The 11415-nt window shown below is 36.2% G+C and overlaps 1 protein-coding gene across 1 annotated transcript; it reads left to right on the top strand.

The window, feature by feature from the left end:
- The first annotated feature begins 949 nt into the window (after positions 1–949).
- LOC143594257 (uncharacterized) lies at positions 950–1237 on the top strand. The gene has a single exon (XM_077073609.1). The coding sequence runs from the start codon at positions 950–952 to the stop codon at positions 1235–1237; it is 288 nt and encodes a 95-aa protein (XP_076929724.1).
- Positions 1238–11415: the final 10178 nt, after the last annotated feature.

Raw genomic sequence — 11415 nt, forward strand, 5'->3', positions numbered from 1 at the left:
GTGGCAAGCTTTGTTTAAAATCTTTGTAATCAATAAGCATCCGCCATGCCCTCTTACTCTTTGGGATCATCACTGGGTTAGCCGCCCATGTTTGATAGCAGATCTCACGGAGATGCCTGTTGAGAATTCTTTAAATCATGTGAAGCCATAAAGTGTGTGTCTTGAGTGTTTCTTTAAAACCATAAATTATGACTTTGGTTATCACAAGGTTAAAAGGTATAAGCACAAGATACAATCAATGTGAAACACTGAAACCATAAAGGACTGGTGAGAGGTTTATACTTATTTGGTGTAACAAATGGGTTATCTTGAGTTGTATTCGTAGTGTATTTATTTGGTTAGTTTTTTTTAAGATCTACAATGGCGATGTTGTTGCCAAGGCCGCGCTCAACCACTTTGGTGGTCTAAAATGATGTTTAAAAACGAGGTCTTATTGTACAAAAATTATCTTGCTTTCGCTACAAAAAAGTCAATATGTTATTATTTTTGTGCAAATACGTAAGTAATGTAATTCCTCACATATTTCCCGACCTAATTCAGTTTAAACACCGCTCAAATCACACACATTAATCAAAATCCCAAATTACAAATATATAATTATTAATTTTGTTTTAAAAATCGTATTAATCAGAAAATAAAGATCTAAAGCTTTAGTTTTATTTGACCGTCTCTAGTGATAGCCATGACCAACGATCGAATTCATTTTGTTTAAAAAAAATATAAAAACGAACCCGGCGACGGTATAGACCATACCCTACCCAGACCAATTTCAATGAATATTGAAACCCCCTTGTAGTATGGTCTGGTTTTTGATAAAAGTTGACCGGACCATAGATGTAATCAAGTGCACATCTAGTAATAACTAGGACTTCCCCGCCTCCAGAAACCTCCAATTACTATAAACCCTAACCCGACAGACAAGATCTAATCAACCAAACCCAACCCAATCATGTTCTTCTTCTTCCTCGGAGGAGTCACTCAAGAGGTTCGTAACGTCCTGAAACAAGAAGCCGGCCGGTGCATCAACTGTCGGTCACCGGCGGACCTTGTCGACACCAACAAAGTCCTCAAACTGTTCTTCGTACCGGTCTGGCGTTGGCCGGTAAAAGACCAACTCATGCACTGCAACAACTGCGGCCTCTTTTATCCGCCGTCGGAAAGCCGCCGGTGTCAGTTCTGTGATCGGGATGTGGATTCTGATTTCAGGTTTTGCCCATTTTGTGGCTCTGCTCTTTGAATTATAATATAATAATATTAAATAATCTTGTGTTTGATTTGAATAAATTAGGTCTTGTTACTTATGATACCTTTGTATATTAGTAAATGGTGAGTCTGTAAGCTCAATGTATTCTGTTTACTGTTTACACTAATTTTGAAATTCTAAGCACCCCATTTCTTTTCTAGTTCCACAAGTGCATTCGCAGAGCTACATAGATGATGTCGGCCGTTGGGTTTAAATGACAACATTAATTTTCGTGTTTTATATACAACCTATAAATTATAATTTGTAAATCTCGAGCGAACACAATACTTTTAACGATTGAATTAGGGATGAGCAAAAGACGCTCGGTACCCATTGGCGGATCCAGCATACAAACGGGTGGTTCCCCGGAACCACCCGAGTTTCGAAATAATAGTGTACGGATATATAGAAGACGCGTAGGAACCACCTTATAAATTAAGAGGGAACCACCTAAAAAAAATTCCTGGATCCGCCACTGTCGGTACCAGTACCAGGTACCAAAACAAGCATTTCGGTAAATTGGAGTCGAGAAATTCTAGATTGGTACTGGTACGCGTATTTATAGATTTTTTGCCCATGGGGCATTTTCGGTACCATTGGGATCAGAAAATTCAGGATCGAGCTCATCCATTGATGGAATTCATAAGTTTTATGAGAAAAGGAAAAAAATAATAATAATAATAACCAATTGCTCATTAGGATTTTAGCAAAAAAAACTTTAATTTTAAATAAAACTAATCAAAGGTTATTACGTTTTTGAAAAGAGTTCAGCAGGCCGTGCTGAGTAACTTATTGACATCAAAAGGAGGTGGCGGCGCAGTTTGTTACCCTTTTACCCACGTATCTATTGTAATTGGATCCTTTTGTTCAGTATATAAATGAAACATATAACGGTAAAAAAGACTGTTATTGTCAAAAATTTAACTAATAAAGACACTAGTTACTTGCAATTTAAAGAAGCTGAAATATTTTTTTAAATCAAGCCTAAATATTTTACCAACGAAAAAGGTCCATTTGTAACTTCCTCCATAGCCAGCTCCCCGAATGTTTAACCTAAAATGCTAAGGTCATGAGGTATATTCTAACCCTTTTTTAACTTTACATAAGTTTCATATTATTCATTTTTCTCTCTTTCACTCTATCTCATTCAAAGGAAATGATTTAATCCATTTAACTCCATCTTACTTCTATTAATTTTTAATTTAATATCAAACATTTAGTTTAATTAATAAATAATAATAATAATAATAATAATAATAATAATAATAATAATAATCTTTCATTAATTTCTTATTTAGAATAAACATTGATAATATAATAAAATAAAAACATAGAAAACATAAAATAAAATAAAAACTTAGAAATCCCATATTTGTTCCCAGTTCTTCCACCAATTGACGGTCCAAGCCTGTGAGATAGTCGATGTTTTGGACGGGAATTCTTATGTCCTTACGTTTTTCTTTATCTCCATCTTCTCTTTTTCAAAGCCAATCTTCGATTTTTTTCAAATTGATCTTTTCTTGTTGGTGAATGTTGAATTGCCTCATTTGTTCCGCCAAAAATGCCACATTTTCGAGTTTTTCAACAGAAGATGTGTCGTTTGAACTTTGGCCCCGCTTTGCTTTATTTCGTCCAATCGGTCGACGAGCTCTTCTTCGGCCAGCGAACCATCTGCATTTAAATCAATATAACACAGAGCCTCGAATGTTGCCAGACTATCATCAACTTCATTTGTTAATGTTCTTTTCGATCTCTTTGATCGAGACAAAGTAGGCACCAGAAGCCATTTGGGAAAATGCCTTGCGTATTGCCAAATCATAATTGGTACCGGCCCACCAATATTTTCTTGGTAATGAAGTGTAGCCTCGAATATGAGGTCAACATCACTTGCACCACTTGGCCGGAGACGTTTTTGTTCCGCATATAGCCCGTTGAACTTGCTCGTTTTAAGTCTAAGTTGTCTCCATTGCCCGCCAAGACTATCGTTGTTCCGCATATAGCCCGTTGAACTTGCTTGTTTTTCGGGTTCGTGGCGGTGCTTGTGATTGTTGTTGAAAAGCTTGGGCCGTGACTACAACTGTTTGATAAAAAAACCTCATCCGCGGTGGAGTCGGATGATGATGAATGATGATGAAGAAGATGATGATGAAGAAGACATTGTTTAAAAATTTTAGAGGGTATTATTGATGATAAAGATTATTTGGTTATTTGGTTTGAAACAATAATTTTGGTTTATATAGTACTACTTTTTGGATTAAAAAAATGAAAAAAAATAAGCAGCCAAAAGAGCCGTTGAACAATGCTAAAATAACAAATCAATTAACTAAAATAATAAATTAGTTAGTAATTAATACATATTATTCCTTTTAACTTATTAAAAGCATAATCCATTAGCCATTTTAACAAGATTAACACTAGCGGGTATCATGCCATCTTAACTTATGTTGTGTGTTAGAGTATACCCTATGGCCTAAAAAATTATAAGTTAGTTTATTAAAACTGACCGGCGAGTTAATTGGGGCATTTAGTATTGGGGTTCTTGGTGAAAAAAAATGCATCTAGAACTCGCTGGTCATATCTGAGCTTGGTTATTCTTACGTTACAATTTCTTTTCTCTCACGATATATGTGAGATTTGCGTAAGAAATTACGTTTGTATATTCATAAATCATAACTGACATTGTTTCTTATCCAAATAAGTGATGCAATAAAAAGAAAAAAAGTGACCAGATTCTAGGAAACTTACAAAACGACATACATTGTAATCTTCTAGGTATGTTCACAGAGTATACAATCAAAAAACATAGCAAGTTACCATAAGATTAAACCACAACCATATCAATGGTTGACTTATATTCATGCCTTGTCTTCTTAGGATTTCACATCATCCTTCATATAGTCTATGGTTTTTTCTCTTGTGTTTCTGCAACATTTGGCTGAAAATTAACAAAAACAAAGTGTTGAGTTTCTACTTTCAACTTTTGAAACTGATCCACATGAAATTGAAACTGCCCCCTAAGAAAACCAAATTAGAAATTTATAAATATAAATTTAATATAAACACTGATTCTTTTATATTATAATTATTAATATCCAAATGTGAACACTTTGACGGCCCAATGACCATTACGACATGCATTGTCTAAAATTATTGTGACTTGAGGCCGAATGACTATAAACAAGCTTAGCTTAGCCCAACCAATGATTTTAAGGTTTAAACCTTATTAAAACAAAACAAAAAAAGAACATAGCTGCAAAAGAAGTAGCTTCCATTCTAGTCGCCACTGTCATGCCGTCGCCGATCATCCCTTCATCGGCCGCTGGCCGATCAGCCAAATTCCGGCCAGATTCCTTCGTTAGGTAAGGTTTCCTTGGTTAGGTACTTAATTTTATTGTTTTCATTTATTTAATTAGGAAATACGCAAGGGTTTGAAAAGTTATAACTTCACAAATTACTTGCTATTAATTTTAGATTTGGAACATTATTTAAAATAACACACCCAATCTACCCGAACCGTACTTTACAAACCTGACCCGAAAAAAATTATAATATAGTAATATAAAATGACCCTTATAAATTTCCGCCCCGGATGAAAATTTTTTGGTCGTGCGCCACTGTTTGCAAGTTAAACCCAATCCGACCCAACTCATTTTGGCTTAAATATATATTGTGATCCCAAAACTAATATGCCTGACCGGTTCGTTATGTCACATTAGTTGCTAAAATATTCTCTGTCTTAATATATGGCCGATTCGATTTGTGAAAAATTATAAGAGGAAATATATGTACTTCACTGGCAGTGGTAGCGCTTTCTGCTTCTGTTGGAACTGGGATCTTTGCCTTAACTATGTCTGTTTCAGTCACCTCGACAGCTTCTTCGTCTTCAAGATATATCAAAAACAATATGTATCAAGAAACTTATACATATTTACGTATAAACAATCTATATCTGTTAACATGCATGTTTTATTTATGGATCTCATACCTTTCTTTACTTCCACTTTTGTTGATTCTGAGGCTTGCACAACAAGCTCTTGTTCCTTGACTCTGAGGTTGTCGTCAACACCGGGTTTTTCATCCTTGGAATCCTTAACCTCTTCATTGCCCTTGGCGACATCAAAGGGCCCCACAACCTCTTCGCTCAGCGTGGGAGTCAAGAATTCATTTTTCGTTTTGTTATCTGTTGTTGGGTTGGATTCCTTGGTTTTGTCCTCTTCTGCGGGAACCACATTGTCAGTTTTGACGTCGGTATCCGCCGTTTCTCTCTTCCCTTCATCTTCTTTTAGGACTTCCGTGGGGACCACAGTGCTGACGTCAGCTGGGCTGGAATCGTTAACCTTCTCATCCCCTCTCACAACCTCTGCCGACGTGGGATCCGTTGGGTTTGAATCCTTAACCTTCACATCGTCTTCCAAGGGTTGAACGTTTTCGACCAATACGGAGTCGGATGTGTTGATGTCTTCAACATGCAAACTCTCTTTTTGTATCAAGGATGAGCCGGTGGTGGTCTCCTTGACGGTTTTGGTGGCGGTGGTGGTGTGTTTTGTGCCATCGGAGTTTGTGGATTTAACGACGGTGGTAGCTGTTTCAACGGCATGCTTGGATTTCCCACAACCCATTTTCCTTGTTTTAGTGGGAAACAAGTTTGGGAAGAGGATGGAGGGGGAGACAAAAGGGGAAGTCTCTGTGTGGTAATTCTTTTACAATTACAACTACAAGGATGGGTCTTCCGCACATAATTAGTTATTTCTGTTGCCTTTTAAGGGTAGAGATTTGCCGGCCTTTACTTTAGTTTAATCTATTATCTATGTGGCATGTAGTGCTTTGCACTTTCTCAATTTAAAATAATAATAATAATAATATTGGTATAGGAATATACCCCACATATAGTGTCTTTTAATCTGTAACTAGTATTACGATCCGCACGCGGCTGCGAACACTCTATTTTTTGTGATGATGATTTGATATTTAAGTTGTTTCATTCTAACGTTGGCTCCTTTTGAGGTTGTCACTTTTTCCGGTGGACAAAGTATTAACAATTTTTTTTAAATAAGAAATGGAGATGTAAAACAGGTCCGCCTTAGGACTTGTTAACTTCAATTATAGGTGGGAATTTTGATCCGTTATGACATGTTACGCAATCTGCTAGATCCACCGAATTCCAACATAAGCAAACGGGTCAGTTTTGATCTATAAACTTTAGCAATTTCATATCCTATATGTTAAAAACATGCTACTGGCAATGAACACTCTAGGTTTCGTATTATATACAAAACAAATAAACTATTTACTTTTGAAATTTCGTATTATAATTTCTACAGCAAACAAAACAAAATAGCTAAATGAATAAATCAAAATTAAATAAGAAAACACATATACTTGTGAAATAAAATATAAATGTAAAACATGAAAGCTCAAATGCTCCGAGAAACTACTACTCTTTCCCTACTTTCTTTTTCATAGTTTGTTTTCTATGCACGTATGTATTGTTGCATTTAAAGGTTTGAGTAATTGTATAAATGATGAATAGTAAATTATGTGAGTGTGCTGACTTTCGGTTTTTAATCTATATATAATAGAAATTAAGTTGAAGTCCAAACTACCTAGAAAAAAAATTTAATTTCTCTTCACACGTGTACAAAAATAAATGGCTAGTTTTCACGAATAACAATTTTTGTGAGTAAGTTAAGAACGAAATAATAATGTATTGGTATAGAGTGTTTTGAATGCGATGAAAACAAGAAATTATGTGACTTTTTTTAAATATTTTATTCTATTTAACTTATTACGTACATATGCATTATGGTTTTTAACTCATTACGTACATCTAGGGGTGTTCAAATCCAGTTATCCAGAGTTTCGGTTTTTGAAGAAAAACGGATCCAACCCGTATTAAGGTTAGATCTATATTTCCACTGGGTAAGGGTTAATGGGTGAATCAAGGTTAATTTGAGCCGCGAGCGAAGCTAGATCCGGGTTCGTTACCTGTAAAACAGACCATCGTGAGCTCTTTACAGGAAGGACAAGATGCACCCTTCGGCGTGATTAATAAGTACCGTTCTTTAGAAAGAGAAAGTACCAAGTGATTGATGTAATATGAGAATTGTGAATGAGTACCTCATGATGATTGAGAGAGTATTTATAGCCGGAGGTGGGGGGATGTGGTTGGTAGAGTTGTCACTATCCAGAAGATTCTTCCTTTCACCTGAACGGACACGTGTCTTATTTTGATAAGAGGCGATAGCTAGCTATGTGCTGGGTTGTTGGGGACGTCCAGCTGACTTCTCCTGATTGGCTGTGCCATCGCTGCTCCCAACGAAGGAGTTTTGACAATCTTCTAGAATGATATTCTTATAGCTGTTTTTCTTTTAGAGGTGTGAAGTTATTCTTCCATACTGTTCTTCCGCCTGCAGGTCTCTCCCGCGGCTCATATATCCTTTATCCTGCAGGTTGCTTACGTCGTTTCCTGGGTTATTTTACAACCCTACCTCTGTAAGTTCCCCAGCTCATTGTTTCTTCCAAATTTCATTTATGCGGATGGAATTTGGACTTTGTAATGTTTCTTGGGGGTGTGATTGCCTTTGGACGTCTTCTTGCGCGTGTATTATCTTTATTATGATTAAATCGAAGGATTGGGATAAGCATTGAGGTTAGGATGTGACGGGTCTGCTTTGAGTGTGTCAAGCGTTTATTTCACGACGTATGCAGGTGTTTGACGGCTGTGTCAAAACTGTTCCCTCGCCTTTTTCGCTTTTCCCGCCTGACGTGTCGATCATCTACTGGACCGTCGCTTCCTCTCTCCTCCGTACGTCTTCACATCGCATTAACTGCAATGAGTATAAATAGGAGAAAACTTCACTTTATGTATTTCGTACGCCTTCCTATCTCTTCGTTTTCTTTAGAAGTTTCTTCTTCCCCATATCTTGTGTGTCAATGATTCTATCTCTCCATCCTATCATAATAGCTCGCTGTAACAAATCCCTTTCTAATATCCTCATGGCTGGTGGTGAAAGGAAAATCCCCTCTCCAACTGTTGATCTTATTTAGATAAATTGGAAAGAGAAGGACTTCCTGGATATTGTTAATGGTTATGGCTTATCTACGGAATGGGATCCTGAACCCCCAATCATCGGTTCTACTGCCTATAAGTCTCCAAAGGGGAAGATGGCTTTATATGACGAATTTTTCACTATATGCAATTTTCGACTTCTTATCACTAGGGGTGTTCATCTTCGGATATCCGAAAATTTCGAATAGTGGATTTTGATATCCGAATCTGTATCCGAAATTTCAGATATCCGATTTTCGGATAGCTGAAACTTCAGATATCCGTTCGGATATCGAATCGGATATCCGAATTATTGAAAACAAAAAACAAAAAAAGACTATTAGGTATGATTATTAATAAGTATAATAAGAAGTTTAATTTTAGTTTTATGTTAGAAGTCCATGAATTTCTAGTTTCTAAAGCCATAACCACGGCTGTCCATTAAGAACCTCCACTCCAGATCTGTAACTGAAAGAGAGAGCAAGGAAGAAAGGTTATGGCCTACAGGGGGTCGGATCTTGAAAAAACACACCGGATATGTTGATGGAATAACCAATCTCCATTCCAGATCTGTAACTGAAATAGCTTGGTTATTAAGGCTGGTTAGTTGTGATAGGAGATGATATGGTGGTGGCTGCCAGCCAGATGGGAGGTAATGTGGTAGTGGGGGAAGAGAAACAAGAATGCAGGAAGCGATGTTTGAATCTGTTTGGGTTTACAAAACATGAAAGTCACATAAAAATATATAAATATACTCATATATAATAAATAATTAAAACTTACAAATTATAAAATTTCAGATATCGGATATCCGAAATATCCGAAATTTCTCAAAATTACTATCAGAATCCGAATCCAAAAATTTGGATATCCGAGATTCGGATATTTGAATACTCGGATAATTCGGATTCGGATTTTTTTGAAGACCCCTACCTATCACTAAGTTCTTGGGAAATCTCATAACGGTGAATGGAATCCACATATCATGGATACATCCTTTTGGCTTGATGAGAGTCCGCTATTTTGAGTTTTGTTGTAGATCCCAAGGTGTTGTCGCGACGGTCGATAAGTTCTACGTCTTTTACAAGTTACTGGGCCGCAAGAGTTGGTTTAACTGTACTTCAAATGGGAAGGGTGTGATAGGAACTGAGTCACCGTGCAGTGCTTATGATTGGAGAATCAATTTCCTTTGGATTCGGGAGGACGCTATCCCGAGCTAGATGGTCATGTAACATTTTGGATTTTTCGTATTCGTATTTGTTTTATCAAATTCGGGAATGTAATTTCGATCTTGATTGTTAATAAAATCATGCATTTATAAGTATCTGTTGGTGTATTTTCATTTATTTAAACTTGCCATTTGTTGCTTAAAATAAAAAGGCCAAAAATGACATTTTGGGAACCTCAAGGACCAAAAGTGACAAAACGAAAGAGGTCATACCACTCTCCACACCGCGTCATGTGAGGAGGATGGTCTAACCTGATCACGTGGCATGGCCAGGGCATTAGATCAGCTTTATTTTTTTGTTTATTTTTGGTCAAATCTCATGTTTAATGTGAAACCGCTTAATTATGGACCAAATATCGTTTTTTAAGCTTCAAGAAAACTCTCCTAGACTTTCTACATGTCCATATAGTTTGCCCCTTCCTCAAGAACGAATTTGGGTTTTATTTCAGTTGATTGGGTCATTAAACGAGATATTGTTGCTTAAACGAGTTTTTGACTAAAATTAGCATTAGTTTACTGCTCTAATATAAACAAGGCCATAACAACATGCAACTCTCTTCCCCAAACCATACTTTACTTTGCTCTAATATAAACAAGGCCATAACAACATGTAACTCTCTTCCCCAAACCATACTTTACTTTGTATCAGCCACCACTTTCGAGAAAAACTTGAATACCCTTCATTCTTTTTTTCTTCAAGTTTGTTCATGTTAAAGTTTGACTTTGGTGTTTCTTGGTGTTTGACTCAGTTTTCTCATCGATCTAAGCACATTCCGGGTAAGTTGCCTTCTATAAATTTGTTCTCTATTATTCAATGATCAATAACCCACAATCAATTTCAGAGATTGAGGAGATTTAACGGGTCGGTTGGACTCCGACCCGTTTAATGGCAAATTGGTCAACAAAGTTGACCAATCAATTTCTATCACTTCTGGTCAGAAACCAGCTTTTGGTCCAGAAGACTTTTAGTTTTATCTTGATATTTTGAGTGTACTGACCTAAATCCGACTTCTGACTCGCTGTTCGGATTCTGGTCAGTACCAGCTCGCATATTTACTGGAAATCTAATAACCAGAGTTTTATACATCCGTTTGGATTGATTCCAGTAGCTATGTTCTAGGTTTTAATTCTAGTTTGTTATCTCTAAGTTTCAAGCATGTTCAGATTAACTCAGTCAGCGCACTAAAAGTCGGTTTCCAGTTTATTCTTATTATTATTGGCTAATCTAGCCTAAGTAATAAAGAGAGAAGTCATCCCCACGTTTTACTGATTTTAAACCGTTTTGGGGACTTTGCGTACCTATTCGTTTTTACATATTATATATCATATGTACTAGCAAACAGTGAATATTTTGTGTTTATCAATTGAATGACTAACTACTACTTGTTTAGTTGTTTTATTTTATCGCATTCGGAGAGGTCCATCAAAACTCTAGCAAGTCAGTATGATTATACGCTGTCATAGTAGCCAAATCCCGATTCACAAGGCAATGGTCAACCAACACCCTTATTTGTATTTTTTATGTCATGGTAGCCATAGTCCATGTTCGAGAGGCATGGTCAACTGACACCCTTTATTTGCTCATTGTTTGATTGATTTATACTTACAATATCATTTTGCTCTTTTATTTATATATCAATATTATATCAAAACTAGTGACTTTTCTCATTCAACCTCGTGTTGACAAATCTATATTATTTTGTACGCATTTGCAGGTTATCATTTGGTTTGAAGTTAAGGTGAAGAAACACTTAGAGAGACCTTAGTTAATGAAAAAAAAGGATATTTGTGTTCTATTTTTATTTTGGAATAATTGTTTAATTTGGATTGCTTTTGTCATTATTTGAATTTGATGTACTTGATTGAGATTTTGAAATAAATAAATTAATTAGTTAT

This window comes from Bidens hawaiensis, unplaced genomic scaffold (assembly GCF_021521415.1).
Source record: "Bidens hawaiensis isolate Kalapana, Puna unplaced genomic scaffold, B.hawaiensis_p1.1 tig00001692_1, whole genome shotgun sequence".
NCBI classification, from domain to species: Eukaryota; Viridiplantae; Streptophyta; class Magnoliopsida; order Asterales; family Asteraceae; genus Bidens; species Bidens hawaiensis.

Bases quoted from the DNA above. Each gene is read 5' to 3' on its own strand.
- LOC143594257 (XM_077073609.1), top strand. From the start codon at position 950: ATGTTCTTCTTCTTCCTCGGAGGAGTCACTCAAGAGGTTCGTAACGTC.